Here is a 13132-nt window from a genome sequence, read left to right as displayed (position 1 = left end):
GCAGGATTTTGATGCTGGGAGATGGGAGCACAGGGGCAGAGACCCATGAGCAGGGCAGCAGTCACACCATTCATGAGGTGAGTGAAGAAGCTTTATTAGCAGGAGGTGAACACAGAGTTAAAACCTGTCCTGGGGACTAAAACCAACCCAGAGCCAGAGGGCCAGGGCCCAGATGGGAGCAGGGCTGGCCAGGACCCCCTACAAGGCCTTCCTGCCTGTTGGGGCAAGGGCTGCATTCCGTGGCCTAGCTTCCCCCTGGCCGGCTCCTGGGGTCACCTTGGGCTTCCTCGCCTTGCCTTGACCCCCTTTTGCCTTGGGGGCATCTTGCTGTGCCCCCTTGGGCGCCTTCCCCTTGCTCTTTCCCATGGGGGCCTTTCGGGGTCCCTTTGCCCCAGCACCCACAGGGTTGTCACCATCGCCCCCTCCTGCATCCTCAGCAGCCGGTGCCGTGGAGGACCCTGAACGCCCTTTGCCAGGGGCCCGGGGGCGGCCAGCAGCTCGTGGGGGCTTCGCTCCATCGTTCCTGGGCTTCACTGCTGCTGGCAGCCGGGCCTGGAGGGGAGAGAGCACCTCAGGCTGCTGCCATGCCATGAGCCACCCAGTGTCAGCGCTGGGCCCTACTCACATCCACGGGCTTTGCCCTTGGCTTCTGCTTCGCTGTTGTCGGCTTCTCCTCCGCAGCACCTGTGGGAGAAAGGGCAGTGGATGAGCCCAAGCAGGGGCCTCTCCACAGGGCCAGGGCAGCCCGAGGTGGCTCACATCACCACCAGCCCTTTACCTCGCTGTCGCACACCCGCCGGGGGGACCCGGGGGGGCTTGGTGGTCCCTTTTGGTCCCAGCTTCGGTGCCTGCCCTCCATCAGGATCTGCCCGGCCCAGCTTGTGCCGCAGCTTCTCTGGGGCTAACTGGGGGCGAGAAGGGTGGAAGTGGGGCCAGGCGGCACCTCAGTCCCCAGCCCCACCACTTCGGGGCCAGCAGCCCCCTGCTCACCTTGAAGCGGCCAGTGGCCCCCGTGGCAGAGGAGTTGTGGGGCCGCACCAGGTCCCCACGGCTCAGCCCCTTGTTCAGCGCCTGCTTCAGCAGGTATTTGAGGCGGATGGGATCCACAGCAGGGTACTTGGCCAGGATGAACCTCTTGATGGCAATAACAGAGACGCCCTTCCTCTGGTCCTGGGCCCGCAGCGCCTCAATGACCATGTGCAGGGTAGGGGGGTGCGGGGGCCGCCGGCCCCGGGCTGGCAGACCTGGGAGCTGGGCTGTGCCGGCAGCTTCAGCTGCTGGGAGAAGCAAGAGGCACCTCTTGGTACCTGCATCCAGCCCTGAGGCACCCACACACCCAGGAGCCAAGCAGCCATGACCCCACTCATCCCTGTAGCCTCACAGGGACCATGGCCACCAGAGCCCAAGCAGAGCCCCAACCCCACAGCTCTGCCAGGACCCCACAGCACCCAGCAAACCCCTTACCCAGCTGAGGCTCCATGGCAGTGCGCACACACACCCAAGCACAGCAGCCTAAAACCCCAGGCAGCCCCAACTCTGCTTACAGCACCACTACCCTCACAGACTCAGTTCACTTCCAGCTAATTTATCTGATTAACACCCTAACTGCAGGGGCTGTTTAGCAGCTGCTAATTGCTCTGTTTGCTGCCTGGTTGGGAGCAGGTGGCTGGGAGTCCAAGTGCCCTTTGCCAAACCTTTGCCAGGGGCTGGAGGGAGAAGGGGCATGTCCAAGCAGAGGGTTTAGGGAGGGATGAGAAATTGGAGGGGTTGTGGGGTGATCACCTTGACCATGCAGGGGAAAGGCACCTGCCTGCTGCCTGGTGGGTGGCAGGGTGCTGGCATTGAAGCTTCCTGATGGCACTCGCCGTGGGGCGGACGGGGAGCCCGCCCATGGCATGGAGCCTGCATGGGACCCCTTCCTGGTGTGCTGGTGTCATGTGCCAGCTCCCTTCACGCAGGACAGCCCCACTGGGAAGCGGAGGGCTGCACTGCCAGGGGAGCCTGATAATGGGGAGGGGGAAACAAACCCACAAACAAGAGAAGGAAAATGGAGAGCTGCTTTGTTGGCCAGCGAAGGCAGGAGGAGCGACTCTCCCACAGTAGCCCCAGGTGTGGACTCGTGAGCTGGACTCCCACTCACCCTTGCCTGCCAAATCCCCCCGTGCTCGGGGGAGAGCACTCCTAGCCCCACATGCAGGCATCCTCTCCGTGTCCCCTCTGTGCCAGCACCTGGCTCAGTAAGTGCCCCATGCCGTGGGCAGCATCATCCCATGGGCCAGGTGTGAGCTGAGCCCTCAGCCATCCGGGGTCCCCAAAGCGCCCAGGGCACTTCTCTGTCATGGCCGTGTTAAAACTAAGTCCTCCTGCGATCCTAGGGACACGCTCCCCACTGTTCGCATGGGGTAGGATATTTGTGCTACTTTATGTTTTGTCTGTGCTCGTGAGACCAGCCTAATTCACCAACTGCTCTTTGGTGCAGGAACAGCGCAAAGGTCCCCACCGTGGGGATCGCTGTGTTTCTCCACAGCACCACGTCAGTCCCTCTTTACACAGAGTCATGAGGCTTTCGTACGCATCATCTGTCAAAGCCGCTGCTTTGGGCTGCAAGCCTGAGGAAGGGCCGGGATTACGTGACGGCAGGGCTGGTTCACGGCCCGACTCAGTGGATGTGTTAGTGCGCCAATGTACGTGCAAAGCGCTGCCCAGAAAGCCCTTCATCAAGGTCTGCTGAGCCCGGGGGCTGGATTCCAGCAGGGGACCAGGGTGCCAGCAGGAGCCAGGTCTGGAGCAAGGAGTTGGGAGAAGCACCCAGTGCCCGGAGACCCACATGCCTGGTTTCGCCCGAACCAGCACTGCCAGCCTGTTCCCTGCTCCATTTCCAGTCCATTTCTGAATTCCCCAGGAAGGGACCAGTGGGGACACTGGAGGGCTGCAGGGGTATCACACCACAAGGATAGTGGCATCTCTTCCAAACATCTCCTCCTCCTGGATCCAGTCATCACCTCTCCAGCAGCTCCGTGATGCCTCTGGCACCCGCCTGGGCTGGCAGGGGGGGGTCCCAAACCCTCGCTTGCCCCTACTACCACCAGTAGCAGCCACAGGACTGGGCATCGCGTGGGATGACAGCTTGTGGGCTCGGGGCCAGGACATCACCAGCATGTGCCGGGGCAAGTCTGCCACAAGTGGGAAAGCTGCAGCACCAAGCGTTGCATGGCTCTGGTGGAGCACAGCCTCGCGGACAGCAAATAAACACCAAATTCTTCCTCCTCTTCCCTCCAAAACCAGCTCCCAGATTTGAAGTACATGAATCAGGCATCAGCCTAAACACTGAATTATTCATAAACCTCTAATCTTTAGATTTCACTGAATATGCAGAAGTATCGATAAAAAAAATAATGAGAGAATTGTACTTGCAAATTGCTCTTTATTAAAGGTTTAACTTGCATGGGTTCTATATGTTCCCTATTAGACCTTGCAAAGCTGCATAGGATTAGAAATCAGAGAGGATAATAACGTACAAAAATAGTTTCAAATGTTGATAACACTGAACAGCGAGAAAAACATCTTATTTGTATAACTGAGCTAAAAATAAAAATGAAGAACACTGCTACAATTGCAATATGCCATCTTGTAGTGCTTAAAACATATGTCGACGTCTCTGAGCCATATGCTCCCATGTCTTGCCTGCTACAGCGTGGAGGGAAGCTTAGCGATGCACCGATCAATCCTCAAAAGCACAAGCGCTGCCCAAACCCCCTACCTGGGCCGAAGCCAAACTGATTGCAGCTGAAACGGGAGGCGTGGGGGAGGCCCGGGAGGAGCGTGTGTGTCTCGGGGCACGGCCGCGGGGCGCCCGGAGGTGCCCGGGATGAGCGGCGGTGCTACGGGGAGGGGGTGCTGCCTGCGGGGGACAGCGAGCGGGGCTGCGGACACCGGGTGCGTGCGGCTGGGGCCAGCGCCGAGCCCTCCCCGAGCGCACCGGGCTGCGGCCGCACATGGCCGGGCCGTGCCCCTCCGTGCCGCCCGCTTGCTGGGCAGCGCCCGCAGCCGTCGCCTCTGCAGCGCGGAGGGGCCGTGCGACCGCGCGGGTCGGTGCCCCCCGGGGCAGGGCCGGAGCACCGGGCAGGGCCGGGGGAGGCTCGCCGCAGCCACAGGAGCCCCCAGGCAGCCGGGGCCGGGCGGCAGCGCCGGGAGGTGGCCCCGGCCCCAGCCCCCGCGGCGGCGGGGCGGCTCTGCCGCGGCCCGGGGCTCGCCCGGGCGAGGGGGTGTCGGGGCCAGGGGTCTGCGCTGGAGCAGGGGGCGCGGTCCCTCAGCAAGGCGACAGAAAAGCACGGATTTACGCCAGTGGAGGAGCTAAGCCTTTGCATTTTAATTACAAAACGTGTGTACACATTTACAGCCTTGTTCCCAGGGTTCCTAGTGCCAGGAGAGAGGAGCCCGCCCCGCGGGGCCGTGGCCGCGGTGAGGCGGGGGCGGGCGGTGGCGGCGGGGCGAGGTTCGTGCTCCCGGGGCGCCGGCGTGCACCCCGAGCACCGGCTGCTCCGGCGGGGCCTACGCGGGAGAGACCTGGCTGGTGGAGACGGAGGAGGTCTCTGTCTTGCCGGCAGACGTGTCCTCGTCGCCCAGCGGGTTCTTGCCGCAGCAGAGGGTGGTGATCATGCAGTTACGGAACTGGAAGAGAGGGGAGCCCGGCGTGAGGTGCGCGGGCGTCAGGCGGCTCGGGCTGGGAAGCCCCCAGGCACCACAGCGCGGGAGGGGCCACGCCGGTGGTCTCCTTCCCTGCTGCCCGCTCCCTGCCCGCCCTGCCTGCCGCCCGCTGCCCGCCACCTGCTGCCCGCTGCCTGCCCGCGCTGCCCGCTCCCTGCCCGCCCTGCCTGCCGCCCGCCGCTCGGGCCGGGGCAGACGCAGCCCCAGCTCCTCCACCCACCCAGCGCCGGGGTCATTTCAGACGGGATGGGCTTGCTTTTATGAGATTTACGCAACGCCAGGGATGAGCCCTGCAGTCGCCCTCCTGCATGCAGGAACAAGGTCACCTGAAACAAACACCCCTCCCGGCCCACCGGTACCTCGAGGTGCCCCGTCTCCCTGCACACAGGTGTCAAGCGAAACGCAGAAAAGGAGATCGCCTGGCATCCTGCCAGTTACCTGTTTGTTCATTATGATGTAAATCACAGGGTTGTAGATGGCGGAGCTCTTGGCAAAGAAAGCCGGGATGGTCATGAAGATGGGCCCGAAGTCCGACCCCTGGTTGGTGAAGATGTAGAAAGCGACGCTGGCGTAGGGGAGCCAGCAGATCAGGAAGGCGATGACCATGATGATGACCATGCGGGTCACTTCTTTCTCTGCCTTCTGGGTGGTGGCAGATTCCTGCTGCTGGGCGGCAGCCTGCGGGCGGAAGGGAATGGAAACGTGATAGAGCTGGGGAGGGCTGCGCCGGCATGGGACACAGGGTCGGGCTTGGGGTAGCTGAGCTGCACATTTGTAGTTGGCCATTTTCCCCCTTGGTGGAGGGCCAGCCTGGCCCCTGAGGGCCATTTTTGTCACCAGTCTGGAGCCTGGCGTGGGCCCCTTCCCAGCATGGGGGACAGGGGTGGCCCCTGGCCCACCGCCACTGGCAGGTACCCACCTCCTTGACAGTGCAGACCAGGTTCCCATAGCAGAAGAAAATGACCGTCAGCGGGATCATGAAGTGAACCACAAACATGTAGATGACGAAAGATTCGTTGTTGATCTCTGGCTTCAGAGTGTAATAGTCGATCCCGCATGAGCACTGCATGCCTTCGGGGATGTACCTGCAAGGTGAGCCAGGGAGGTCAGCGCCCAGCGGAGGAGATCGGCTGGGAGCCATGGCCAAGCTGCCGCAGCCCCAGGCACCGGGCACAGCAGCCTCCCTACCTGGACCAGCCGAAGAGTGGGGGAGCTGCGCACGCCAAGGCCATGATCCAGGAGAAGGCAACGCCCATGATGGCATGGTTCTCCCCGAAGCGGAAGTTGCTCATGGGCTTGCAGACCACTACGTATCTTTCGACGGCCAGGACAACCAGCGACCAGAGAGCAATTTCACCTGCACCAACGAGAGAGAGGGATGGGGACACAGGGGCTTTGAGCAACAGGAGGAGAAAATCACACTGATGCCAGCACGAGGCCTCCTTGGGCTGTTGTTCCCGAGGAAGACTCAGATTTACTGAGCAGGTAAATCAACACCAAGGGTTCGGAAAGAGAAATGAATAAAGGCCAAGTGCAGCTGCAGTAGGAAGGTATGAGAAGGCACCTCTCGCTGACTGACCGTAACCGCTTTGCTGCTCTGTTCTGAGATCCATGCCTGGACCCTACCACTTGTCCCAGACAGCACCTGCAAGTCTACGGTTCCACTTTGAGATGCAGCGAGTGCCCAGGATTTCCCCTCACTACCCACAGCTTCCCAGGAAACTTGTGCCGCAAGGACCAAACCAGTAAAACAGCTGCCTGTGGCTGAAGCCTGAGCTGAACAGAGGAGAGCATTTTTAGACATACAATTTTTATTTAACATCTGTTTCGGTCAAAGCCTGGCTGGCAGGGGGAGGAGAGCCAGCTTTGCTAGCCTGCACCACCCTGCACCGCATCACAGCGAATGACAGACTCAGCCCCACGAAACAGGAGGAACAAATTTGTCATCTCTCAAGTCAGAAAGCAAGCCAAAAAGATGTGCAAATCCAACAACTGCAAAATCTGCTACTGGTTGCTTTTCATTGCTGCACTGTTGTTCTCAGGATACCGAGCAGGTGGCTACCAAAATAAGGTTTAAAAAAAAAAAAAAAGGTGTCATTTGTCACTTTCTTCACCTCCCACCGTGACACACTGCAACTGCCTTGGCCCACATCAGCAACAGACCGAGGACCTTCCAGATTCCGTGTTTTTCCAAGATCATCTGGGCGTCCTCCCTCCTCCTAAAATTCAGGGCTATTCCTAGCAGAAGATTTTTGAATATTTGGAAAACTTACCGCCCAGTGTAGCAAAGAAGCCTTCAATGTAGCACCCTGTTACTCCAAAGACAAAGTACCCGTTCATCGAAGTGTACATGGTGGTCGTGAAGCCTCCAAAGACCATGAAGAGGTCAGCGACCGCCAGGTTCAGAAGGATGTAGTTTAGAGGTGTCCGGAGCTTCTTGTGCTGGATGGTGACGTACAGCGTGAGGAAGTTGACAGGGAAGCCGAGCAGAATCAGCATGAACATGTAGGCAGCCAGCGCTGAGAACTTCCAGGGCTCAGCCAGGTAGTACTGGGGGTACTCAAAGGGGCTCCGCACCACCCCGGTCTTGTTGGACATGGGCACGTAGAAGTCTTGGCCTTCTGTCCCGTTCATGGTTGCGGTTCGTGAGGTGCCTTTTGCTCTTACTCAGGGGTGTTGTTTGAGCGCGGGGGGATCGCCTCTGAAGTGGGGCTCCCGCCACCTCTCAGCCTTCGCCGTCACCCCAAGGAGAAGCAGCTACGCTCACCTCTGCAGGGCGTCCCTTATAAAGTGCCCCTGGGGTAAGCTCCAGGCATTGGTGTCAGCGCGATTAGGGCTTAGAGAGTTATTAATCATAATCATCCAGGGGTAATTGGCTTTCCTGGGAAGGTATTAAGGTGACACCTGTTTCTGGCCTGCGCTGTCATTGTTGGAGACCACGGCTCATGGTCATATATAAAGAGGTAGCTCTGCACCACACCTTTCATTTGGGGGGGGCCCAAAACAGATGGCAGCTCCACTCACGCAGCCTTGCTCCTCAGCATGGCTGTGCTCCCCAGGGAGCAAGGGTCTTCGTGGGGGGCCTGCACCCATGGCAGTCTTTGCACCCCGTGATCCAGAGCTGGACATCCTTGGCTCATGCTGCCATTGCCCAGGGGCCACTTGCTCCCTCCACCCAAGGCCCCCAGTCCACCCTCCACGGACACTTGGGTGCGCTGCCCATCCGTGTGGAATGCCTGTTTCCCCACAGAGGGGCACCAGGAATGGGATGCATTGCCATCGGGGTGCGAGCCGGAGGGTGCCAGGGGAGGAGGAGGCACACGGGGATCCTTCTCTTGGTTGTGCTTTCTCGTGGCTCGGGCTGAGCTTTCAGCTCTTGCCAACAAACAGAAGCGCCTTTCTGTCCCTCCATAACAGGAGGGAAGTTTGCAGTTCAGAACCCCATGACTGTGGGTTTGAGGGCTGCAGATGGTGGCTGGGCAGGTGTGGTGTGATGTCATGTGGTCCGTCAGTGACAGAGAGGTGTCCCAGGGCCATTCTTACAATGGGAGAGTGGTCCATGACACCAGCTAGTCCCCACTGGAGAGCCGTTCCCACCACAACTGCCATTCCCCGTGGGAGGCTGCAAAAGGGTGCTCTTGGGCAGCACGAGCATCTCCAACCCTTCTTCCACATGCTCTCGGCCACCTCCTTTCTGCTACAGGATTTGGCTGGGGAGGTTTGACCACCACCACGAAACACTGACCCCGCTGGCAGGTTTCCAGTTGTACCATCTCCTTTGTGCCTGGCTTTGTATGTGGTTTGGGTCACGCCAATTGCATTGGTAACACCTAACAAATAACCTAGTCCATCTGTCCTGGACAGGCATCGTTCTGCACTGGGGCTGAGAAGGCTGCTGGACCAGGGCACTGAAGGGAGCTCCTGAGCTGAAGCCAATGCTCAACTTCATATGCTGGTTGACAGATATCTTCGGTCTCCCCAAAACCTTGCAGAATTGTCAAATTCCACAGGGGAATCCGTTGTTGGAGCCTCCTATGTTCTCCATGTCTCTCTGCCTCCTCACTTACTGCACTCCATTGTGCTTGAAATGTCCTTTGTGCCAGCTAGCAATTGAGTTAGACGTTACCTTTTCTTAATTTTTCAGAGGCAGCGGGACAGGACGTACAGCAGAGCAAGCACAATGAAGCCAACCACAGAGGATCTCTCTTCTGGAGAAGGTGGTTCCTTACAGTTTGCACCACCATGGTTAATCTTTTAAACTTGAAAGCTATTTTCCCCATCTCTTTTTTTGCAACCCCTGTTTATCACCTTTCTTGGTAGCAGTCGTTAACGTTCCAGCTGGCAGGCAGGTACCAGCTGGTTCCCCCGCAGAGGCCAGGCAAGGACAGTCTGCTCTGCCCCTTGGTACGGGACGGGCTGGGGGGGACCTGAGCAGCTCCCCGTGCCGTTTCGGCTGCATCCCGGGGCTGAGCTGAGCACTCCTTGCAGCCAGGAGCGGAGGAGTGGGCAATCATGAGTGCCATGTCCAGCACGGGAGGATGGCCAGAGCCGCCGGAGTTCATGGGTGTGAGGTGGGCAGAAGCTCACATCCTCTTGGCCTTAATAAACTTCCTTCTGTCCTGGCCCAGTTGTTACTGGTGTTCCCTGTGGGTTAGCTTAGCACATGCAAAAAGTTTAAAAGAAAAAAGCACAAAGCGCTGTATTCTCTTTAAAGAACAGACCGAGCCTTCACTCTGAGTGGGGAGGGTCTGAGGGAGCTGAAGTGCTGGCGCCACGGGCAAAGACAGACCTGGCTGGCTGTAGCCAAAGGTGGGCCACGATCCCTCGGCACAGTCCCAAAGGTCTTCCTTCACGTTAACGTGAAAACACCACGTCCTCACACACGCTCTGCTCATCCTAAGTCCCTCTCAATTAACTTTTCACACGTGTTGCCAAGACCAGAGCAGTGCCACTGCCTAACTGCAAATGCAGCTGTTCATACTTGTACCTGGGCATACAAGAAGGATTAAAGGTTTATCTTCCCAATACACAAATATGCCACCTTAAGCTCTGATGCAATAAGCCACTGCTGAGGTCAGCAGCTGCTGCTCGGAGCTTAGGGCCTGGCGTGCGTCACCACTGGAGTACAGCAGTGGGACAGGCAAGTCGTAATGGGGTGGAACAGTGCAAATCGAAGAAAACAGTTGGTCGACCACTGACAGTAGCTTCAGACAAAAGCACCGTGGTGGGACTTGTTGTACATCCAGGGACTTCGTGTCATGAAGGTACCCGAGAGCTTCGACGGCACAGGGCAGTCTGGAACTAGAACATCTTCACAACGTACGAAATGTGTTGGGTAGGCTTTTGCCTGGAGAAGCCCAATACACTTTTTAAACCTAGCTGTATTCACGGAGTTGTTTAAAAAAGGAAAAAAGCTTCCTTGCTTGATCCATTTTGTCTGTGTGTCACAGCAAGCAAGCCCTATCTATTTATTTTTATAATTTTTCATTCCCAATAGCTCTACAAAGCCAGCTCAGTTCCAGGAGAACGAGCCGAATTCCATTCTGGCTTCACATCTCAAACAGCATTGTTTATCCATGTCAGTCGCAAAGTCTTCATTGCAAACAGTGACAGATGAGTCAAAAAGCAGACGAGCAGTAATTAGAACAGAATGTTTTTAAAGTGGTAAATTAAGCAAACTTGGTCAGGAAGCACTGAGGGACTCAGAAACCCTGTGGTGCCACTGCAGAGGGTCACTCTCGAGAGGAACTCACGCAGACGTGGAGACACCGCTGGTTTCACGCGCAAAGCGCTGCTCACGTGGTAGCTGCTTTACCTCAGCCAACAGCTTAAGACAGTAAAGTAGAATATCATTTCCCACTCAAAACAAAGGGAGGCTGTGACAGACGGGATGTCATAACAATAGAACTCATGGTAACATGGGCACAATTTACACTGGATTAAAGTCAAGAGATCTATTGCTTTTGAGCTCAAATCCAGCCCAGCTGGTTACCTACACAAATTCTCCTGCTGTCAGAGAACTACTCGGTGACTGTCCTTGGAGGATTAAGCTACTTGGGAGTACAGCAGGGCTGGGACTGGCTGGGATGGAGTTAACTTTCCTCATAGCAGCCACGTGGTGCCGAGTTTTGGATTTGTCTGACCCAGCGCTGATAACATAGCAGGGGTGTAGCTATAGCTGAGCGCAGCACTGAGGTTTCCCTTTCCCTGCGACAGGCCAGAGCTGGGACAGAGCTGGGACAGCTGGCCAAAGGGGTATTCCACACCAGATGATGTCGTGCTCAGAAATAAAAGCTCAGGGAAAGGAGGAAGAAGGGAGGATGTTGTGTTTGTGGTGTTTGCCTTCCCAAATAACCGTTACTCATACTCTCCAAGAAGCAGGCTGGACATCTGCCTACCACAAGGAAGTGGTGAACAAATTCCTTATTGCTTTGCTTGCACGTACAGCTTGGCTTTGCTTACTAAACTGTCTTTATCTCAACGCGTGAGCTTTTTTGCCTTCGCTCTTCTGATTTTTCTCCCCAGTCCTGCAGGGAGTGGGGAGGAAGTGACAAACTACTGCGTGGGGGATTAGTTGCTGCTGGGACTGGCCCACCGTGCTTGGTCAAGCAGCTGCATCATTAAAGTCCCCTCAGGCTCAGCAAGAGGCTCAAGTAGAAGGTGGCAGCCCCATCTCTTCTCACCTCTACATGCTGCTTGCCTGTGGCTCTGGACTGAAACAATGCTGGAGAAATACTGCTCAGAAATACTCCTTCAGCACATCGTTCTGCTGGTCGGCACACAGCCAAGGGATCTGCGCAAGCTGAGGCAGGCGCGTGCGCCCACGCTACAAAGGTACGCTCGGATCGCAAGCGCCGCAAGGACTGACAGGATGCCAGGAGTGGTGGGAACTATCCCGATTTCAGTACTGCAGCACGTCACGACACGTACGATTTTCTCAGCAGACAACGAAAAGCTCTCCTGTCTTGTGTATGGAGGGGGTGCTGTGGGAAACCACTGAGCCCTCAACGGCTTTGCATTCCTGCCTGGCACCCTGACATATTTAGAAGCATACAAATATATTCAGTTTAGCCCATCAGGTCAGTGGTGTTTCTTTCCTTAGTGCTGAACACACTACTGTTACTAGGATTACACACGTGGCAGTGGGCAGTTGAGGTACTTGTGTCTGGGTAGCTTGGTCAAGATGAACTGCAAACTTCCACGCACAACCCAGCATTTTGCATTTTAACAAGGGTGAATTCTACACAGATTAAAAGCTTTGCTCCCCTTCCTCTCAGTGTGGCTGTGAGAGATGGTCCTTGATGCCAAGATCAGTGTAACTCTGAAGATCACACTTAAGAGCTCTAAACACTAATGCTGTTCTTGCCTAAATGGAAAAAAAAAAAGTTCAGAAGCAGCAGCATTATAGCAAATTCCAAGACAAGTAGTAGTGAAAAATAGTCCCCTTTATTTGCAGATCTGTCAATAATGAGTACATATTAAGGAACAAATCAAGTCCTAACACAAGAGTAAAACCAAGGATTACTTCAAGGCTGAACTTGACCCTAGAAACAATCTCTGGCACTTCAGCTGCTTGCCTGGGAAACGTAGAGGACATTCACAAACAACAGACATTTTCATTTAAAAAAAACAGTTCCATTTTGTATGTAGGAGTGGAACTGAGTTGAAGAAATGTAACAAGATGACTTAACTACGTTGTTAGGAAAACTCTCTGAACCTAAGTAGTGTTTTGCCAAGCCAATAGGGAAGTCTGTCAGTTGAGGTAAAGATTGTTTTTCTTCATTGGTTTGACTCATCTATTCTCCGTCGACAGAATGGACAACAATTATGCTGGAGTATGAGAAGCTCATAGTCTTCTGTGTGAAACATCTGTTAATTGGGAACAGATTTAAAGACAAGTTAGCCTGTGACTAGCTCAAAGAAAATGCAAACTGAGCTCAACGGCTTCTCCATGGCACATTTATTCTGAAGCTACCATCACAAGAATGGGTCCTCTTACTTTGGATTTCTTGAGAGCACTATAACTTGGAATGGAGCAGCAAGCATTTCACAGACCACTGCAAGTGTTGCTGAAGAGGCACAAACCAATTAATTACTTTTGCAGAGGGAAGGACAAAAATTACAGTTTCCGTGTAAGCAAATGTGACTGAATTCCAGAAATTCAAAAAGCCACTACTGAGGGGGGAAGGAGAGGGACTGAACCACAAGCTAACTTAGCTACTGACTGACTTTCCCTGCTAGACCAGGCTGAATGTCAGAGGGACAGAGCAAGAAGAAATAAGTACAAATCAGCATTTGTTGTTCAGCCAAGGTTTGCTCGAGAGGCTCTGACTTGCTGTCAGTGCAACTGCTCAAATTCAGGTACCTCAAAGTTTTCAGAAGGCAGCTGTTCCTCTGTGCATCACACAGCTTATTTTTTAGTTGT

General features: G+C 55.7%; 4 protein-coding genes across 5 annotated transcripts in view; 1 reads left to right on the top strand and 3 right to left on the bottom strand.

Annotated features, from left to right (window-relative positions):
• The window catches only part of RPL32 (ribosomal protein L32), an 81526-nt gene that overhangs the window by 21527 nt on the left and 46867 nt on the right, over positions 1 to 13132 (top strand). The gene's annotated exons all lie outside the window — the stretch shown is intronic.
• Positions 199 to 1480, bottom strand: H1-8 (H1.8 linker histone). The gene is made up of 5 exons (XM_075762606.1): positions 1465 to 1480; positions 991 to 1376; positions 779 to 905; positions 626 to 684; positions 199 to 552 (listed from the first exon to the last, which is right to left on the bottom strand). The coding sequence occupies exons 1-5, from the start codon at positions 1478 to 1480 to the stop codon at positions 199 to 201; spliced, it is 942 nt and encodes a 313-aa protein (XP_075618721.1).
• RHO (rhodopsin) lies at positions 4025 to 7349 on the bottom strand. Its single transcript, XM_075762538.1, has 5 exons — positions 6981 to 7349; positions 5896 to 6064; positions 5627 to 5792; positions 5146 to 5385; positions 4025 to 4671 (listed from the first exon to the last, which is right to left on the bottom strand). Exons 1-5 carry the CDS (start codon positions 7339 to 7341, stop codon positions 4552 to 4554), a joined length of 1056 nt encoding a protein of 351 aa, XP_075618653.1. The 5' UTR covers positions 7342 to 7349; the 3' UTR covers positions 4025 to 4551.
• Positions 12134 to 13132, bottom strand: part of IFT122 (intraflagellar transport 122) — a 33580-nt gene continuing 32581 nt past the window's right edge. Inside the window, exon 29 of one of the 2 annotated variants that reach the window (XM_075762536.1) lies at positions 12134 to 12576. In XM_075762536.1, the coding sequence (XP_075618651.1) occupies positions 12487 to 12576 (90 nt within the window). In that variant the 3' untranslated portion in view covers positions 12134 to 12486. The remainder of the gene's footprint in view (positions 12577 to 13132) is intronic. The other variant, XM_075762537.1, reaches the window with a different exon arrangement.

The sequence above is a fragment of the Balearica regulorum genome, chromosome 10 (assembly GCF_011004875.1).
Source record: "Balearica regulorum gibbericeps isolate bBalReg1 chromosome 10, bBalReg1.pri, whole genome shotgun sequence".
Lineage (NCBI taxonomy): Eukaryota > Metazoa > Chordata > Aves > Gruiformes > Gruidae > Balearica > Balearica regulorum.
This window is presented reverse-complemented; position numbering and strand designations above follow the sequence as displayed.

Excerpts from the sequence above, each read along its gene's own strand:
- H1-8 (XM_075762606.1), bottom strand. Across the intron at positions 906-990 it reads GGGCCACTGGCCGCTTCAAG|TTAGCCCCAGAGAAGCTGCG; the intron begins GTGAGCAGGGGG and ends TCTCGCCCCCAG. Across the intron at positions 685-778 it reads GGCGGGTGTGCGACAGCGAG|GTGCTGCGGAGGAGAAGCCG; the intron begins GTAAAGGGCTGG and ends TTTCTCCCACAG.
- RHO (XM_075762538.1), bottom strand. The coding sequence starts at position 7,341 with ATGAACGGGACAGAAGGCCAAGACTTCTACGTGCCCATGTCCAACAAG. Across the intron at positions 6,065-6,980 it reads CTTCTTTGCTACACTGGGCG|GTGAAATTGCTCTCTGGTCG; the intron begins GTAAGTTTTCCA and ends TCGTTGGTGCAG. Across the intron at positions 5,386-5,626 it reads TGGTCTGCACTGTCAAGGAG|GCTGCCGCCCAGCAGCAGGA; the intron begins GTGGGTACCTGC and ends TTCCGCCCGCAG.